Source organism: Anastrepha obliqua, chromosome 6 (assembly GCF_027943255.1).
Source record: "Anastrepha obliqua isolate idAnaObli1 chromosome 6, idAnaObli1_1.0, whole genome shotgun sequence".
NCBI classification, from domain to species: domain Eukaryota; kingdom Metazoa; phylum Arthropoda; class Insecta; order Diptera; family Tephritidae; genus Anastrepha; species Anastrepha obliqua.
Window position 1 is genome coordinate 80,519,387 of NC_072897.1, and position 21,510 is coordinate 80,540,896.

Below are 21,510 nucleotides of genomic sequence, written 5' to 3' on the forward strand. Positions count from 1 at the left end.
CTTCATCCCGATTACTTCTTTATCACGGCCGATAACTGCATAGCGTTAGACTCACAGTCGATAAGAAAGGAATTAAATATAACACGAATATATCGAATCATTAATTCACTGACTGCAATGATAACAATAATTTTCATTCATAGTAAAAAATAGTTAAAAAAAACTAAAAAACACGCTTTTATTGCTAATCGAACTAAAAAGTAGAAAATAAAAAATAGTTTAAAAAAAACTAAAAAACCAGCCATCGAACTAAAAAGTTGAAAATAAAAAATAGTTTAAAAAAAACTAAAGAGCACGCTTTTATTGCTAATCAAACTAAAAAGTAGAAAATAAATTTTAATGACAAAGAGACCTATAATGACGCTTTTAACTCTAATTTGAATTATTCTATTTGTATCTTAATTTTTGTTATAATTCTGTTCTCAGATAGTTGACTATGACTGATCGTTCGATTTGCTATTACTTCATTACGAGTATAGGTCTCTTTGTCATTAAAATTTATTTTCTACTTTTTAGTTCGATTAGCAATAAAAGCGTGTTTTTTAGTTTTTTTTTAAACTATTTTTTTTTACACAGTAAACATCTTGAAATCTAGGTTCGAATATCCGTACATGAAACACTAAAGGAGAGAAAACGTTTTTTCTAACAGCGGACAAACCTCCAAAAAGTATTTCTGCCATGAAAAAGCTCCTCATAAAAAACATTTAGTCATTTTCACTAGTGCAGTTTCCCGATATATGCCCGAAATGGAGGCTCTTAAGACAGCGTCCTAAGTGCATCTTGCTCTTGACCGACTTTAAAATTTAAGCGTAAGAAAATTCACCTTCATTTTCACAATTATAGCATCAGGTCAAACTGGCATAATTTTTTGGCGTTTCTGCTTTGTGATTGTTGTCCACTATACTTCTTCTTGTAAACGTGTCTAGTCGTTGGTACCACTTATCCGGATTTCATTCTGCTTTTTCACCGGATGGTGGAAATACAGAAAAAATTCTGAAACTCAAAATTCAAAATGAAGATTTAGTAAATAAAATAAAAAATTTAAAAGCCGACTTAATACTCAAAAAGAAAAGACAACATAAAAAAAAGAAAGGCCTATTCTTCGTCAGAAGTGGTTAATCGATCCGCGGGTCCTAGTCTGAAAGAAAAACTTTTGCTATTAAAACAGCTAGGTCACCTCCAATTATTATCAACAGTGCAAGTGACTTTAAAAAATTGCATGTCCAACTTATAGCCAATGTAAAAACAAATTTTTTGTAAAGATTATAAATAGTGTGTCATATAGAGTAACTATTTTTAATGCTCTTAATTATGGCTCTGGCCTCCTTTATTCTTAAGGTGTTTGAAAGAGTGATCGATTATCACATCCGAGAGCACTTTGAAACTAGACTCTCTCCAGCCCAACACGCTTTCTTGAAGGAGAAATCTACCGAGTCAGCCTTACATGAGGTAGTAGGGACTGTAGAGAAATCTCTGGAGGGAAAACAATTCACTTCGGCGGCCTTTATAGACATAGAGGGCGCCTTTAATAATATTACGGCAGAGTCAATTGTCACTGTTCTAAATAGGGTAGGGGTGTAAAGACCTATCTACCTCTGGATCTCGTCCCTGCTTGGTGGTAGGGAAATAAATGCCGTGGCAAGAGGGGCTAGAATCATTAGATTCGTACATAGGGGTACACCACAGGGCAGCGTCCTCTCGCCTCTCCTTTGGCTAGTAGCTGTGGATGAAGCTACTCGCTTGAACAGGGGTGGGTCATATGCCGATGACTTGGTCCTAATGGTCTCAGGTTCCTTCCCATCAGTAATGGCTGAAATTTTGGAAGGTACTCTGGCAACACTCAGTAGATGGGCTGCCAGTTGCGGTCTCAGAGTCAACTCTGACAAAACGGAGTTGATGCAATTCACCAGAAAATACAAGCCGCACCTTTTAAGCTTCCAAGATTTCATCAGAAGTCGAGTATCTTGGTGTAATACTTGACCCCAAGCTCCACTGGAAGCTGCACACAGAAAATCGAGTTAAGAATGCCAATATAGCCTTATACGCCTGTAAATCTATGTTCGGCAAAAAATGGAGTCTCAAGCCACGTGTCGTACTTTGGATGTACAACTTATGGGTTTTCTCAATTTTGACATACGGTTGCCTAGTTTTGTGGGTAGCTCTTCAGAAAGGCTACAACACCACTAAACTAGAGAGAGTGCAGAGAACTGCATGTGTGGGCATCACTGGTGCTTATAGAACATGTCCCACTGCTGCGGTCAACGATATTCTGCACTTACTTCCTGTGGATCTGCAGGTTAAATCCACTGCTGCTCAGAGTGCTATTCGTTTGAAGGAAATTGGCCTTTGGAGACAACATTGGACATTGGACATAGGGCATTGGAGCATCTTGAAGCAGATCTCCCCTTCCTTATCTGTTATACGCACAGACCTCTCCATCCACAAACTGTGCTTTGAGGGTTGTGGTAGGGCTATCTTTCTGAGCAGGCAAGATTGGAAAGAGGGGAGAGTCGGTACGGATACAGATAGATACCTCTGTTTTCACTGATGGATCCAAAATGGAGTCTGGAGGTCTTCGCGATCCTGCAGGCATGCAAAATGGTTCGGGATCGCTGTTGGGAGGGAGACATTAATATTTTTTCCGATAGTCAAGCTGCGATCAAGGCCCTGTCGTCGCCGTATTACAGCTCTCTTCTGGTGAGCTCCTGTAAAGAGGAACTCAAACGTCTCGAACGTGTAGGAAACATTTCTCTTATCTGGGTTCCTGGGCACAGGAATATAGAGGGAAATGAAATTGCCGATGCGCTTGCCAGACGTCGGTGTCCCCTTGGCCGTCCCCTGTCTCATCGTGTGCTATTTTGAAAACACTATGGCCTCATTACGAAAGAAATGGAACGCTTAAGGTGATGAGAATCCCCCGCCATTCAATTTCCAAACTTATTGCGGTGTTTACTAGTCATTGGGTGATCGGTACTCATGCGGAGAAGCTTGGAATTCCGTACAACCCCTATTGCAGAAGCTGTGGGGATCCTGCAGAGAAAGAGACTGTCGAACACTTTCACTGCAAATGTCCGGCTCTGGCGGTTAGGTGCTTGAGATTCCTTAGCGTGCCCTTTGGGGATGACTGGAAGAAATTCTCCAGCCTAGATCCCTTTTCCCTCCTCCACTACATCAACAGCACTGGATGGCTGTAGACGGGTTTTTCTCTTCCCTCAAAGCAGTGGTCCACATTATGGTATCAAAATGGCACGTAAGTGCTACTTGAAGTGTACCTGGAGTACTCTTGCCATCTTACCTACCTACCTACCCCCACGATGTGTGAAATGCGCTGCCAAGCATTCGACTACTGATAGCCAAAAAGCGTTAGACGACAAGCCAAAATGCTGTCATCGCGGTGAGTCAGCTAACTATCGCATTTGCATCATTGGAAAAGAATTCTAAAATATTAGATCTAGAAAATTATATCTAACTGATAAATCAAAGACGAACGGAAAAATCCTCTTCCTGATCATCTTTCTACTAAAGATATAACCTACGCACAAATAACGACAACGTTTTGTCTTGTATTGTATTGTCATTGATTTGATGAAAACTAAACAAACAGGAAGAGGTAAGTGAAGAGTTGAACCGCAACTATGCGCTTAGGAGCACAACATGCAGTTTTTAGATTATGACTAAATGTCTTAAACTGATTTTATGGAATGCAAACGGTTTATCCATTTAGATAAAGAAATTCGCATAAAGAAATTCCCAGCTACATCCGTTACCGTTGGGTATAGTAAAGAATCACACTGCTTGATTAACACCGTAGACAGACCATCAACATCAGTGTTTGAAGAAGATTTAAGTCGAGTAATGCCTCGAAAGACATCTTCAGTGGACAATACTAGCTTGCCGAAGTCAATAGATGGTTGTATATCGAAGAAAAGACTTTCCTCACTGTTGGAGGCCGTTGCAAAATTGGGCTTAAAGAACTCAGCGAAGAGATTAGCGGCATCGGCTGGAGTATTAGCAGCTTTATCACCAAAAAAAAGAACGGACGGAATTTCGGAAACAGATTTCTTTGAATTTACAAAATTTCTAAACACTTTTAGATTAGATTTTAAACTTTCTTAGAATCTAAGAACGTAGTTTCTGTGTAAAAATTTATCCAAACAGACGAATTTCTTATCATACTCTTTATACACAGCAAAGTAATTTGAAGTTTTACATTTTTTGAATTTCCAAGTGTGCCAGTGTACTTTATATTGTTTTTTTTTTTTTATTACAAGAAGAATAACACTTTTACAACCGTCTACCACAGTAATTCTAAAAATCTCGAAACACTTAGACGTCAAGATGTTGCAACAAGGAGTCCCAGTTAATGTTCAGCAAAAGATGGTTCAGTTTCAAGAAAATCGCATAACTTAAAATTAAACGAAAAATTTGAATTAAAATTTCTAGTGTTTCAGAATAATCATAAAATGGAAGTTTAAGAACTAGTGGTACATGATGCATATCTGATTTAATAATAGGTAGAGCATACTCAAGTATGGAAAAATTGACGCTTAAAAATATCAAATCTTGTTATCAATACTTAAAAAACTATCAACTAATGCCCGAATTCTGTAAGCAGTCTCAAGTCACTAATTGAGACTTTTCGTGGTGAAATTTGATTTTGAGACTAGTTGCAATTCAGTAAGCAGTCTCAAAAAAAAGTCACTAATTAGTGATCTACTTCTGAGCAGCTCACAAAACGAAAGATATGGAAGAGGAATTAATTATTTTATATATATTGCAAAAAAAGCGCGAAAATGAAGCGAAGTAATATGTTTTGGGTAAAAATTTCTTAAGAACACGAAAATGTGTATTTATTGACGTTTAAGAAATGTGCGTAGACGGATTCCGGCAAGTTTACTCAGCATGGAAGACCCATTCCTTCTAGAAGAAGACGTTTTCAGGAGGTTTTTTAGGTTCCCGAAATCCTTCTGCTGGGAATTTATTCAAGATTTCAAACCACTTGAGAAGTTTGAGCGGAATTCCCAGCTCGTCCATTTCAACGGAATGTATATAGAGACGCAATTCAACATTTATCGATTATTAATTTTGTTTGTCTCAATTGAATTGTTGATAAGCCGATTCAGGTAAAAGGTTTATAAAACAGAAATTAAATCGTTATTTGGTATGAGCTTGGTAATATTCATATTCTTTATGTTTCTGATGAAGAATTTCGCTTGATAAATGAGTTTAAAAAATTCCATTACATATGGAATCGAATTTTTGCTAAACTTTTTGACTATCTCTAGCCGATACGCGCCATCAGCTGATTGTCTCTATTTATTTTCACCATGATATTTGCTGAAATTCTTGTGACTTTCCCTTACTGAATAGCAAAATCGTCTCAAGTCACAAAAAGAGTCACTAATTTATAATCTCAATTTTAGTGACTTGAGATGAGATTCGTTACAGAATTCGGGCATAAGTATCATATATTTCAGTAGAACTACTGACATCGCAGGCACTAAGAGCTAAAGTTCTTGACCAGTTGACATTGCACAGACTAAAGTCAAAGTACTCCTGGCTGCAGAAGTTTTCGTTCAAGCACGTCTCGATGATGACAATAATGTCGTATTCTTGATGTGAGCTAAACAGTGCCGGCACTTACAGCAGCAGACTGCGACGGAAGCGCCAGAGCTGGCACAGACGTTGAGGCTACAGCAGCAGCGCTCAAAGTAGTTAACCCTTAACTGGTCCGGCGTCGTCTGAGAGACTACGTCATATAAACAAATCCTGTTTATTTGCTACTGGAACCACCTACATACGGGTCGCTCCGCCTATTCCTTCCCCTATTGGTCATTAAAAAATAGTCACATTTCTGTCGATTTTGTTCAGTTATACTCTAAATTAGGAACGATTATATTTGCGCGGTAGTCTGTCAGACTACGCCGGACCCTTTACGTTACTTTAGTGCGTGTTTCAAATATAGTGAGTTATGGCTGGGCCATATAAACGGGTGCGTTTGGGCGATTGTGATTATGAAGAAACTCTCTCTAAGTGGAATAACGAAGACACTGATAGTGGTACTGATATAGACGATGTGTCGGACGACTATAATATTGAGTCAGAGCATGACACTAACTCGGAATTATCTGAATATGAGGAGGACAATGACAGTGATGAAGTGGACTCAACGGAAAGTGAAAAGAAATATATATATGGCAAAAATCGGTATAGGTGGTGTACTTCAGAAGTTCATCCATCATCTAGAGTCCGAAAACATAACATTGTGATGAAAGTTCCCATACTGAAATCAAAGGCAAGGATGCTTGGTGAGTCTGCAGATCCGCTAGCTATTTGGGGCTTACTTTTTAGTGACAATATATTTGAACATATAATATTATGCAGTGCACTAACAAAAAGCTAAATTCGATGAGTGAAAAATATTCTGCTGTTTCAAAACACCACCTTTTTGCAACAGATGGAACTGGAAGGGACATATTCAGAGCAGGTCTCAGTAAGAAAAGATTTGCTGTCCTTTTGGCTGCGATAAGATTTGATAATCGAGAAGATAGAGAAGAACGCAAAAAGGATGACCCTACTGCAGCTATATCCTTCGTGTTTAAAAGTTTTATAGAGAATTGCCAAAGTTTATATGGATTAGGGCAATCTGCTACTGTAGACGAAATGCTGGTGAGTTTCCGTGGGAGATGCCGCTTTAAGATGTAGATGCCAAACAGGCCAGCAAAATATGGCCTTAAAATTCAGTGCTTAACAGACGCGAGAAACAGCTATCTTTATAATGCTTATATCTATTGCGGAAAGGACTCGGATGGTTTTGGTCTCAGTGACGAAGATAAGAAACTTTTAAAACATACGCAAGCAGTATTACGCCTAGCAACGCCGCTCTTCAACAGCAATCGCAACATAACAGCTGATAACTGGTATTCTTCAATACAGTTAGTGGACGTCCTTCTAACGAAAAATTTAACGTATGTAGGCACCCTAAAGAAAAATAAACCCGAAATACCACAGACCTTCCTACCCAATCGCAAAAGAGCTGCTGGATCAACATTCTATGGATTTAGGGAGGAATGCACAATAATTTCCCACGTTGGAAAAGTTGGAAAAGCCACAATTCTGATATCTTCCATGCACGACAGAGAATACACTGACCAATTAACTAATAAACCAGAAATAATCACCTTTTATAACGAAAATAAAGGAGGAGTTGATTCCATTGACGAAAAGTGTTCAGAAAGTACATCCAGTCGTCGTAGTGGAAGGTGGCCATTGACAATCTTTTTCCGTGTCTTCTTATATTCTTCATCAGTGTTACAAAAACAATCCAATAATAAAAGAAAAAAATGTTTTTGGAAAACAGCTAGCTATGCAATTGGTGGAAGATCATATGAAACGGCGCATAACAATGATGAATATACCACGTGAAATACGAACCATGATTAGAAGGATAGTTCCAGGAGAACAACCAACTAATGATGAAACAAATCTTATTCTCCAAAAACGTAAGATTTGCCATATATGTCCTAGCAACAAACGCAGGATGACCAAATACCTATGCGTTTATTGCAAGAATCCAGTCTGCTTAGGGTGCACAGATCCAATCTGCAAAAACTGTATCTCAAACTTGTGAACTTTGGGCCTTGCTGGATACAAAACCACCTTCAACTTTCCATATCTTTATGAGTTTTATGGTTATATAATGATTTACAAATCAATTCCTAAAAAAAAAAATAGTTAACTAGCTTGTTCTCACTTTTTTATGATTTTCGGAAAGAATAAGCATTTTTTTTGTAGATGTGTGGTACATTATTCCTTCTTGTGTTTATAATTTGTTAGACTTTGCCCCAATTGCATGTATTTTTACTAAATATAGTTCATTTGTGTTCATAATATCGATGTTTATTAAAAAATAATAATAACTTTATGTTGTGTTTTATTATTGAGCTTCAAAACGTACTCGTCTCACAGACTACGCCGGACCAGTTATGTTACTCATGGAGTACCGGACCAGTTAAGGGTTAAAAATGTGTTTTTTATTTTACATGAGTATATACATAGCGTAAATAAGTAGTAAAAGAATTCAATTGGTAAAGTATATTAAATTAAACATATATAAATTGAAGAAGGAAATGTTTATCCATACAGTATTTAGCATACATATATACATAAAAAAAGTAATAACTCATTGAATAAAATAAAATAAATATTAATTAAAAATCTTTATTTTTAGATATAGTTTGTTTATTGCTGTCTGGGAACTTCTGTCGATAGTCACTTACAACTTGGAGCACGTACTGCATTTGTCGCTCGTTTTTTGTATATAACTTATTAAAATCCTCTACTAGTTTAACACCTCTATCCGCCGTATCATTTGTTACTTTAAGTTTATTAACTACTTTTAAAGCTTGGCCGAAATCTTCATGTTTGTGCCACCGGCCAGGATCTGTGCATAGGAATTCGTCATTTATGTTAAATCTCGCAAAGAATCGTTTTGTTTTGTTGGAGACAAATTGTTCAAGTCCTTGGTTTAATAATTCAGGAGCTTGGCTTGTTTCCACGGTTATCCTTTTAATACTTTTTTCACATTCAGCATCAGTTTCACAATTAAACGCCTTTACCATTTTAATTTTTGATTCTGCCGTCACATTTGGGTCAAAGAAGGCCAAGGCGATGGATTCAGGTGATAAATACCAAAAATGATTTTTGATTTTTTGTAAAGCCACACGAGAGATGTCTTCGTTAACTGTCCGGTATTTATAAATTTTGGAAAGAATACTGAAATCCAAAAATGGTGCTTAGGCTGCAGGATGTGCATCAAACCACGCTTCGATATATATACAGATGAGGAAAATGCAAATATCACAAATTGCATTTTCCTCACGCAGTGATAATTTAAATTCGTCGCGAAACATGAATATCTTAAGGCAATAAATAGCCTTAGCCATCCCCACAAATGTTTTCTGATCTTCTTATTCACGATTCCGGTTTTAAAATTATTTACATTTAATTTAGACCAAGCAGTTTGAAACTTTTTTAAGATTGGTACGGTTGGGCTGGTAGTTTTACTCATCTTCTCCTCGAAAACGGCTTTTAAAATGATTTCGTATATATGATGGCGGCAAGGCGAGGCAAATATAAGAGATCATTTTCTAGAAAGCTTTCAATCAAAACACACGCACCATTAAAAGCGCCCGTATTAGAGGCAGTAGTGTCAAAAACCATTGCTTTTACGTAGTCTTGAAGGCCCCATTCCGTAAGGGTTTCGCAAACAGCTGCTGCCTGTTCTTTTCCACTCCCTGATTGCAATGCAGGTACACCAAGAAGTTGATCAGCACCGCAATTTGAAAGAATAACAGGAAGTCGGTCTACTGTCTCTTTACCTGTTAGTGATGGCAGTAATTTACTATCCCAATGTATCGTAGCGGCAGGCAATTTCTTATCCTTAAAGATATTTTTGATTTCGATAATTTTCTTTTCGCGGAGTTTCTCACGAGAATTGATTGAATTTCTCCACATCTTGACCAAGGGCTTCAAGTGTAGCTATAAGAATATGAACTGCATTCCTGTCACTGATCTTGCACTTATCCAAAGCAGCAGTAAGCTTAGGAGTTATTATTATTTGTCGTCCTCTTTTTTGTTTTGCTGGTACAGACAAATGTTTTGAGCATTGCGGAATTTCCTCTGAAGCGCGCGCTTCTAAATCTTCTCCGCTGCTTGAACTCGACGTCATCAGTATACCAAATTGAGCTAGAAATAGTATTAACAATATAAGTACGATTTAGTTCGATATAGAGATCCTCGAGTTTTTCAACGAATTCTTTTTCTTTTTTCTTATGATCCATCGACGTTCTTGCAGCATGCTTTTGAATTGCCGCCACTGCTGATAGAGACCTTCTAACTTTGGTATACAGTTCTTTAGTTATTGCGTCGGAATTCGGGCTTTCTCCCAATATACCATCACTTCCCGCACAGCTAGTGAAGCACTGCCTCGTATTGTCAACTTACACACCCGTAAATTGAAAAAAAAAAACTTGTAACGTTTGTTTTACAGATGGAAGTTTGTTTCCAAAAATTTCATTTGAATAATACCCGAGCAGATAAACTTTTTCTCGTAATAGAGGTCGCGACATTGTACTACCGAATGTCTTCACTTCAAATGTTGTACGCAACTAATGATTTTTTTAAAAAACTTGAATACAAAACTTTTTTAGCCATGAAAATTTGAATTGCCGTTGTTATTTCAGAAACGAAATGCTCGCCTACTTAATTTGATACTAGTTCTAGTTTTTGATATTGATATTATCCAAGACACGATGTGTACGTTAGTCAAAACGCGAACCCCACTTTTTATGCGCGGAAATCTGTTTGAAGAAATCTATTTTCATTTCGAATTTCAAAATGTGATCAGTTGATAAGTTATCTCACATATTTTAACTTCCGTTTTGTTTTTGTAATTCAGAAATTGAAGAAAAATGGAAAATTTTTGACAGAGTTGTCAAAAAGCAAGGGTCGAACGACTTGGTAGATTCTGCATTGAATATATTTTTTTTAAGCGTAATAATTTGAATTATCATTGTAATGTGATAAACTAAGTGCCCGGCTACTTTACTTACTACTAGTACTTATACTACGAATTTTCGGGTTTTTTGAAACTTTGAAGGCCCGGGGGCACACTTTCCACTTACCAGATTTACTTCAAACTTTTTTTCCACCATTTTTATATATAAAGGAACCAATCTGGGGGGTAGCACCAATAAAAAAATAATCTTGCAAAATAACTGCCACCCTTCTGACACATATAAACCGTCTCCTCCACATCGCCGTTAAATATGCAGCAACAATGTCTATGTGGTTAACCAGCAACTTGTGTTGCGCGGCCAATGCCAAAATTAGGCGAATTGTTGAATGGCGTACCACCGGCGCAAATGTTTCGCAGTAATCCTCGTTGTATTTTCGTGCGTAACTCAACACTACTAGCCTCGCCTTAAACTTCTCAATTGAGCCATCTGGATTACGTTTTATTGCGAAAACCCATTTACAGCCGATAATATTTTTATGAGCTGGTCGATCCACCAAGTCCCATGTTGCGTTCCGCACCAACGATTCATACTCTACTCTCATTGCCTGTTTCCACCTGTCAGCATCTTCAGAGTTTAGCACCTCACTGACCGTGCTCAGATTTTCAATAACAGAGTTCAGCATCTCCGGACCAGCCTCTGTACAATAAACTTTTCTCGGCCTTCCGCACCATTTTTGGCCTTCCTCGCTTCCTCTTGTTATTGTTTACAGCAACAGCCTCCTCGTAGTCAGACTCAGTCTCAGCTCTTTCATGCCCTTCACGCTCACTGCCTTCGTCTTTACGCTCGTCACGCAGAGAACGTTAATGCATAGAGAAGTCTCACGAGCTACGAATAGTGTGAATTGTCAAAAATGAAGTCTGACCACGAAGACTTTTTCACCTCGCTCAACTCGACAGCGGGGAACTTCTTAACAGAGCTGATTACAGTGAATTATGTACAAGTACATTGGCTCTGCTCAGTTTTTGGTTTCTGTATGAAATCAAATTGACGAATGCCAACGGCATTTTGCAAGGCATTTGCTTGTGCATTTTTATGTTCCCTTGATAAACGAAAATTTATTCAATTTATATTTTCAAACAAATATAACCAAATAAAGATTTAAAATCAAAGTAAATGTTTGTTGCTTTAATTTTAAAAGAAGAATTTAAACAAAATAAAACGACCTCACATTTTGTTCTGTGCGTTTTAGTAAATTTGATGAAAATTTTTCGAGTCGAAATTAATTTTAGACAAGAATTCAAAGAGCATATTGGCATATTGATGAATATATATGTATATCAATATATGTATGTATATACTATATATATTATGTTAGTTATATTTGTGCAAAAGTTCAATTGCATCTTCAATTCTTATAGTGGTACAAATGTATGTGCACACGCAATGCAGCAACAATGACCTATCTCACGACGCATTGCCTATCATATTTATGTACATTTGAATATGCATTTTTTGTTCCTTTGCCAAACGAAATTTTTTTCAATTTACATATATTACAGGGAATAATACATATATGTATGCATTTTACAGATAGTATAAAACTTTGAAATTTAAAATAAATAAAAAAAACTTGAAAGAAACGTATTTGTATGGGACAACTAAGTTCTATTGCATCTTTAATAAATATAGTATTGCACGCATATGTATGCACTGAAGCAACCATGACCTACCTCACGAGCATCGCCTTATCATATTTCATGCAATAATTAGGGAGTAAATATCCGATCGATATGCCTAACAAATGCTAAAACAATTCTCTTCTGCATATGCATCTACATATTTGCATGTGCGTATATGCACATTTGATGCCCTAGTCTATGTACGTACGTATATGTGTTTTGACATATACATATATATAATTGATCAAATCAATAAATTCTTTATAGAAAACACTTCATTACCAGGCACACAGGAAGATGGCATATTAGAGCGTCTCGCCCCACAGGCAAAAAAAAAAAAAGTCGCCCGTACCTCCCCTCATATGAAGTGTTTTTGAAAAACATTTAAAAAAAATTTTTTTTTTTGGCAACCCCAGATGTCGCCCAATTGCATTTTTCTTCATATCTTCGGCATTTATTGTCGGATTTTAAAATGGGATACACCATTTTTTTTGTCTCAAGGAGTGGGTTTTTCCTAAAAAATCTCATTGATCACAGGAGCTCCGTTGTGATACCTACCCACCATATCTCAATTGCTACCACCTTAATGTACCCATCTAATAACAGCAAATTAAAGACCATAAAAAATCGTAAATCTTTTGCGAAAAAAGTACTTCAATTAATTCAGTAGAACTCGAAATAAAACCAGTTTTGTTTTTAGTTGAAAGCCATACATTAGATGCCTTATTTTCTTTATACATTTTTCGGCATGCTCCACCTAACTTTGATAAATTAACTGGACCATTGTTTATCTACTTTTTTCTGTTTTATGTTTTGCCCTTGACATCATAATCAATTGTCATTTTACTTGGTGCGTATTAAAAACTGCAAAAACTTTAAAAATGCGTTTTGTTGATTGTGATTTAAAAAACCAACTGCCAACTAAACGCGATATTATTAATTTCGGGTTATATCTTCGTCATATAAGTGATTCGTATAAGACCATTAATATTACACTGTTATAGTTTTTTGACTTTTTTTGTCCGCAGACGGACGATAGGTCATTTCTATATCATATCGATGCGCTGAATTCATTGGTGTTATTTGTTTTGCAAAGTTAGGTCAAACAAAATATTTTTTCCTTATAAGCATGGAGGCGCCTCAATATTCGCAAAGGAAAAATTTATTATTATTCGCTTACTTTGCAGACCGGTTAAAGCCATTGAATTCATCGTATCGAAATGATATAGAAATGATCCATACCACGTCTGTTGGATTTTTCAACTACAGTGTTATCAATATATTTTCTAACTTGTTTTGTTTTATTAGGTTAAAAAAAATTTCCAACGCATTCCAATGGGAGAGATGCCAGATAATATTGAGGACTTCAATATTCGGGGCGACCAATTATATTTATATCGTATGGTCCGGGCTGTTCATACAGGAGAGTGTGACGAGAGTTTAGCAAGCGAGAAGTTCGGTGCTATGAGTACAGCCCTTTGGCTGACAACAGCGTCTCGAATTCTTCGCTATTATATAATATTATATAACGTGCGACCCTCAATAACACTAAAAACACTTGCTGACTTTATTGTAAAAGTTTATGCTCCTTTCTGGTTGGTGGTTAAAAACCAACCACTTGCAATTCACGGATGTCGTCACGTTTTCAAATACATCACATTTATTCGCCAATTGCCACAAGACATTCAAAATATTGTCCGTCCGGTCATAAAAAATAACTCATACTTTCTTCACCCAGAAAATATTTTGATATTGATGATAACCGATACAGATCCATTCGTACGTTCAGATGGACACACGAAGATCTTAGCAGCCCGAAGAGAAGCTAATGGATGTGTTCGTCAAATGTTTGGCCCGAAAGAAAATAATTTTATAAATTTCGAGAGTGACAAATATTTTAATGTATAATAATAGATTGGGATAGATTCGAACCGGCTGAACCACCATGCTTGCAGTTCTTCGCGAAATATCACCTCGAAGCATTACAATATTCCAATGAAATAATTGAAGTACCAGGTATGCACAACGAAAACCATTAAATTTTCTTTGCTTCTCTTTCTTCAGCATTTTCACTGATCTTTTTCACAGCATATCCTTGTCATTCCCAAAATACCGAGCGATTTGTTCATACAGTTCATGAATCTGCAATGGCGGTCACCGATGAACAACGCATCCGCCACATTTTATCTAAGCTCAAGAGCTGGCAGAAATACAGCAAGCTTTAATCCCGACAAAATTTTGTGGACTAAAATTTCCGTTACAAGACAAACAATTCACTAACTGTTTCGCGAGCGAGGAAAATAAATAAAATTTACTTTCTCTTGTATGGCTTTAGACTAAAAATAAATTGTTTATATTTCTGGGTCTACTAAATGAATCGAAATACTTTTTTCGCAAAAGATTTATGATTTTTTATGGTCTTCAATTAACTGACATTAGGTTGTTACATTAGGGTGGTCGAAACTAAGATATGGTGGGTAAGTACCCCAACGAAACGCATGAGCTCAATGAACTTTCTTGAGAAAAACCTCCTCTTTGAGACAAAAAAATTCATGTTTCACCCTTTAAAATCCGACAATAAATGCCGAAGGTATGAAGAAAAATGTAATTGGGCGACATCTAGAGTTGCCAGAAAAAAACAAAATTTTTATTAATGTTTTTCAAAAGCACTTCATATGAGGGGAAGTACGGCCGACTTTTTTTTGGTGATACGCTCTATGGCATATGCAAATATAAATATGTGAATTGAATTCAAGCAAAACAATGCTTATTAATATGCACATGTGCATGTACATACAACCGCACACGCAGGGCACTCACTTTATTCCCTTAATTCCGAATGTCGTTCAAAGCCATAATATGCCTAGCGACTACAAGAACTAAATGCATTCATAGGCGCAGGCGTAGCGGCCATCATTCTAGTTGCCATGGTGCTGAACAGCCTAAAATAGTCGCGGCGGCGCTGAACAGTTTCAACAAAAACTCATCATCAAACAATTCATTGATAAATTCGAGCTGCTATTTCTACGAGCAAAGTACTTTCATTCATAAAACGAGCCGCCATATGCCAATTTTCTCGACAATTCGAAAATAGTCAATATTGGAATATTTCGCGTAGAATTATTTGCCAATATTTGGTAAATCTTGAATTTTTGTCAAGTCGAGTGCCCGCGGCTTCGTACATATGTATGCATCAATATATGTATGTAAATATGTTTTTCTAAATGCTTGACAACCGCAGCTGCTGTGCATCAAGTGTGCGCATGAGCATATAGTAAGTTACGGAAAATTACATAAGTAGCTTATAAAGAAGTTCTGTGTCGGATATTTCAATGCTAGAAGTAAATTTCGAAACAATTATTTTATGTTCTCTGATAGTAGGTATATAGTTAATTAGTATATTATTTTACGTATGCAGCTCTTGAATTGATAAAAAGTGCACCAAACATATGCATATATCTGCAAAGTTAGAAACTTACTCTGAAATCAGAGCATTTGAAGATGCCTGTAACCATTTCAAGGTTACTGTACATACAATGCTGTGCCTATGAATGCGCGCTGGATTTCTTGAGAAGTTTTACCGTTTTATTTTGAGCTGTGGCTAGTGAGCATACATACACACAAATGCACAAATTTACATTTGCATATGCCATCTTCCAGTGCGCCTAGTAATGAAGCGTTTTCTACAAAGGATTTTGATTCAGTGAAGGGAATTCAACAAAGTTTTACAGACACCAGACAGACAGACAGACATAACATATGTATATAATTTTGGATGATTTGGAAAAAATTCAAATATATACATAGGTCATATTAAAAAGCTACCTTAACATTCTTTGCTTCTAATCACCAACAAATTCTTATCGACTGCTGCTAAATTTACATAATTCAGCCCCTTTTTGTTAAGTTTTGGTGAAAAATGTGTCTGTGGTGGTCAGTCTTCGCGAGACGAGTACCCCTCGAAATTCCATACGTTCCTGTCATTGAGACTTCTGTATACATTAACGTTCTCTGCGTCACGTCTGTCTTCGCTTACTAATGCTTCTTCCGCGGTACTTGGTTTTGTCCTAAAGCTCAATAAAAATGGTTCTTCGTTGACATCCCTGTCCCTTAAATTTAATTCAAATGATTTTTCAAAAAATATAACATCACGTGAAATTGTGATTTGATTCGTTTGTAAGCTAATTCATCGATAACCTTTCTTAGTTGAGTGATAGCCAACAAATTTTAGCTTAATCCTTTTCGGCAAAAACTTACTACCGCGTGGTCTTGGCCCCTTTTGCAGAACCACTGCATCACAACCAAACGTACGTAGATGTGCAACCGATGGTTTCCGCCCATGCCCTTTCTCGTAAGGTGTAACTTTACCTAAAACTTTTGTAGGACACGTGTTTCTAATATATACCGCCGTGCTTACGGCTTCAGCTCACAATGATTGTGGCATTTTAGAAGAGCTTAATAAACATCGCACCGTTTCCACCAAAGTTCTGTTGGCTCTTTCAGCCACACCGTTTTGCTGAGGGTGCAGTGGTTTGATGCCGAATGCCTTTTTCACGTAACCAATTTTCAAACTGAGAGTTGACGAGTTCTCTCCCATTGTCACTACGAATCGTTTTTATTTGGCGGCCAAACATATCAAATGTTTCGGATTTTCTTTTTAAAAAATAAACTGCAGTATATCGCGAATAATCATCTATAAATGAGATAAAATACGATGCACCACCAACCGAATTCACACCCATAGGCCCGCACAAGTCCGTATGTACAAGTTCCAATACACTTTTTGTGTAAACGCCGCTATAGTTCGCATAAGGATTACGATGGATTTTGCATGCCGCGCACGTAAAGCATTCAATGTTTTTTGAAATTTTAAAGTTCAAACCATTTACCATATTCATTTTTGAAAGTTTATTTAAATCATTTGTATTTATGTGGCCAATCCGCTTATGCCAATCACTCGCATCATCACTAACCCCATTTACACAGTCCGCACCTTTGCTCACTAAAACGTTAGCAACATATACGTATGCCATTATCCAATACACCAGTAAGAATTGTTTTTTTGGTTTTTGTTTTGCATTAGGGCATTATTTTCTGTAAATGTGATAACTTTTCCACTCTCTGCAGCTTTAGCGATGGAAAAAAAATTGGAATGTAGATCAGGTACATACCAAACGTCTCTCAAATTAACAGTTGTGTGCTTTGTTTTCAGATTAACCGTACCTCTTCCGCGTGCATAAACGCAAGCACCTGAAGCTAAAACTATTCTATGTTTTACACAAACAAGAGAATTAAACAATTTAGCATCTTTGCACATGTGAGACGTTGCGCCACTGTCGATTATACAAATCTCGCTCAAATTATCTACTAACGACCAAGCTTTATCATCTACGAGTGAATTATTAGATTGAAAAGTGCACTGAGAACGTATATGACCTCTCCGTCCACACTTAAAGCACTTTATGTTGTTATTGTTGTTGTACCTACTGGAAGTTGTGCTTTCGTTCGCTCTTCCATTTTCCTTTTGTCTTGTTCTGCTGCTGTTACCCCTGCCAGCGCCTCTGCCGCTACCGACACCAATCTCACTCCTTACGGCTCTGCTACTGCTGCTGACTTCACCGTTTGTACCTCTGCCGCTGATGATGTTTTTACTTCGAAAAATTCCAACGCGCCTTTTCGATTCGTTTGCCGAAAAAGCCGTTTCTACGCTACTGCATTTGTCGCCGTGCCTTTGCTCCTCTTCCAGAATCCTCGCGACGAGATTATCCAATTTCGGCAATGCGTCCCTGCTCTCGATTGCCACCACAAAATTCTCCATTTCGTCTGGTAATGAGCAAAGCAACAAAATTGATAAAAAGTCGTCCTCCATGGATATGCCAACGTCTTTTAAGTCATCTACAATACAGCAGAACACTTTTCGCTGTGATACAGTTTTTAATATATATGTATCAGCTCTTTTGGCTTGACGCTCAACGTTATAGTAGCGAGAGCCTTTCTATCGCATACTATCCAGATGGTCTTTCCAGGCTCCTCCTCCGCACACTTATCGACGACTGCACTCTACAAATCTAGAGTGATCAGTAAACTCTTTAATTGAATACACCAAGTGGTATAATTTTCGCCACTTAATTTTTCGATGTTGGCTAAAGCATTAGCCATTTTACCGCGATTATTGCTTTTAACACCGGATAAGCAAATCCACCGAATTATTCAAAAGAAAGATCTATTTATGTATGTTGACCGTGAACTTAGAAACCCAAGTCGATACCTGGGCCCATAACCATTTCAAGCAGTATTTCCGCGCAGAGAAAGAAAAAATCGTGTCGATGTAATTCACGCTTTTATTATAAGTGCCGTTTTATATTTTTGGCATCGCCTACTATCTAATGTATAATTGTACAAGTACAAAGTTCCATGTAAGTGAAGTACAATTGTTCGTATAAGAGAGTAGGTTTGGTTTGCAGAGTTGTATTTAGAACTCATTCTCAAAAAACATTATTAATAGAATAATAATTAGTACCATACAAATGTAATCATTTTGCATTATTTTATCTATTCCCTTTGAAATAATTAAATCTATTTTTGATAACTGATTATTTTTATCAAAACTGTTTTTACAATTATTAATTTAATGCATTAGAAAAAATCCTAAATATTTTTGATATTATTTTTTGGTAATTTTTATACATTTATTTTCAATTACGCTTTTTTGTATATCTAAATTTATTATAATTAATATAAGAATTATAATAAATACAATAATTACAATAGAAATTAATTTTACTAAAAACAGATCCATTATATTTATTGTTAGCATCAATTTTGAATAAGTGTGATAATGATGTAATCATTTTGATATGGAATAATATAAACACATGAATTCATTTATTAACAAATATTTTATTTGATTATTTCATTTTACTTACACTTTTCAATAAATCATTAAGTTTTTGAGTTGTAATTTTTTTATTTACCAGTCCAATCTTCATTGTTCCATGTTCTTATATTTTCAATGCTATTTATAAGATTATTATGTTCTGATTCAAGAATATCATAATTTATTTGTAACTCATTCATATCATCACATAATTTGGCAATAATTTCTTCATAACTCATTAAAGTAAATTCTAATATAGCTTTCTCATTTAATAATATTTTATTTGATTCTGAATGTAAATCAACATTATATTCTTTAATATTTTTAACATTTTTCATAATACAAACAGCATATTTATGCCATTCATGATCATCATTTTTAAGTGCATCATTTAAACATTGAACAAAACCTCTTCTATTATTGAATTGAGACTTATGTTGGCTAATAAACTCTTGAGTTTGTTTAACCTCTTTTTCAATCTGATCTTTACTTAAAAGTGTTAGATATTGTCCTCTTAATTTTAGAGTAGGAATATGTGCACTGTTGGATACATAAGTATTTGATTTAAATTCTTCAATTGTATGTATATTCGACATTTATTATAATAAAAAATTTTAATATTTTTTATATTGAAACACTAATAAAAAAATATTTTAAAAATTTATTTACGCAAACAATTTTTAATATTTTTTATATTGAAACACAAAGAAAAATATAATTATTTTAAAAATATATCTATGCAAAAAATTTTTAAATTTTTTTGTATTGAAACACTAATAAAACTATAATTATTTAAAAAATTTATTTATGCAAAAATTTTTTATTTTTTTTTTAAATTGAAACACTAAGAAATATATAATTATTTAAAAAATTTATTTATCCAAAAAATGTTTAATATTTTTTACATTGAAACACTAAGAAAAATATAATTATACTAGCGGACCCTCACCCGCTTCGCTGGGTGAAAGAAAAATATATGTAAATGAAAAGTGTTCTTTGTTTTTTTCTTGTTTCATCATTTAATTCATGCTCGGCCATTATTTTGTGACTTATTCTAATAACAATGTTTTATTTATTTTAGTGACTTACTCTAATGATTGTAAACTAACAACTTATTCTAAAGCCTTCTGATACACAAAATGTTTGGTTTATTTTCATGCGGTGTATAAATATAAAGTAACGATGGTTTCCCTACTCGAGAACATCCTACATGCAGTTGCCCATGTCCAAAGCATGGATAAGTTAGGTCAATTCCACATAATTCAAGTGTTTGACCTTGAGACTTATTGATTGTAATAGCAAAAGCAAGGCGAATGGGAAATTGAAGTCGCTTAAAATCAAAAGGCAATTCTGTTGAAATCATTGGAATGCGCGGAATCAAAACATCTTCATCTTTAAATTTGCCTTTCAAAATTGTTGCTTCAATTAAATTGTTCATTGTCCGTTTCACTGCTAATATTGTCCTATTGCATAGTTTCGGCTGATTGATATTTCGCAACATAATGATCACTGCGCCGACTTTAAATTGCAAACGATGTGGTGGCATGCCAGGCAAATTAAGTGAATTCAAAAATTCAATTGGATAATTCACTACATCGTCGGGATTAGTGATTGAATCAATTGATTTATAGGTGACAACTTCATCTGGAATTTGAGTCAAAATACTGGCTTTGATTTCATTGACATCGACATTTTTGGCAGCTAATATAGCTCTCTCGCTTAGCCAATCTTGATTTCTATAGTTTTGTGCAATATTTGGGAATACATTTTTCACTAATTGTACTCTTGATTCTGTTACGGTACAAAAATTAGTTGGAAGTGTTATCATGCCTGTATTCTTATCAATTGGCTTTCGTCCATTTCCAATTTGCTACAAATGTTCGGAAAACTCAGCAGCTGTTGGATCATTCTGTAACTGCACACAAACAATTGATCAGCTGCTGTTGATTTGGGAATAACAGGCAAAGTGTGGCGAAAATCACCGGCCAATAGAATTAGTGCACCACCAAATAAAAATACATAAATAAATAATAATAAACACTTCTGTTAGGTGTTTGGCCGAGCTCCTCCTCCTATTTGTGGTGTGCGTCTTGATGTTGTTCCACAAATGGAGGGACCTACAGTTTCAAGCCGACTCCGAACGGCAGATTTTTTATGAGGAGCTTTTTCATGGCAGAAATACACTCGGAGATTTGCCATTGCCTGCCGAGGGGCGACCGCTATTAGAAAAAAGTTTTTTTATTAGTTTTGCTTTCACCGAGATTCGCACCACCAAATATGTCTGTGTTATTTCGAAAATCTTTCAGTGTTCTAATATATTTAAAACTTCCAGTGATTTTTTATGAGCCATCGAACATTCATCCCATACAATAATTTTACATGTTTGTAAAACTTTTCCCATTCCAGAATTTTTAGAAATGTTACAAGTTGGTTC

The 21,510-nt window shown here is 35.8% G+C and overlaps 1 protein-coding gene across 1 annotated transcript in view; it reads left to right on the forward strand.

Annotated features, from left to right (window-relative positions):
* Positions 1–5,971: 5,971 nt before the first annotated feature.
* LOC129250815 (kinesin-related protein 4-like) overlaps positions 5,972–21,510 on the forward strand; it is a 38,597-nt gene continuing 23,058 nt past the window's right edge. The window contains exon 1 of the mRNA XM_054890399.1: positions 5,972–6,176. Within this exon, the coding sequence (XP_054746374.1) occupies positions 5,972–6,176 (205 nt within the window). The remainder of the gene's footprint in view (positions 6,177–21,510) is intronic.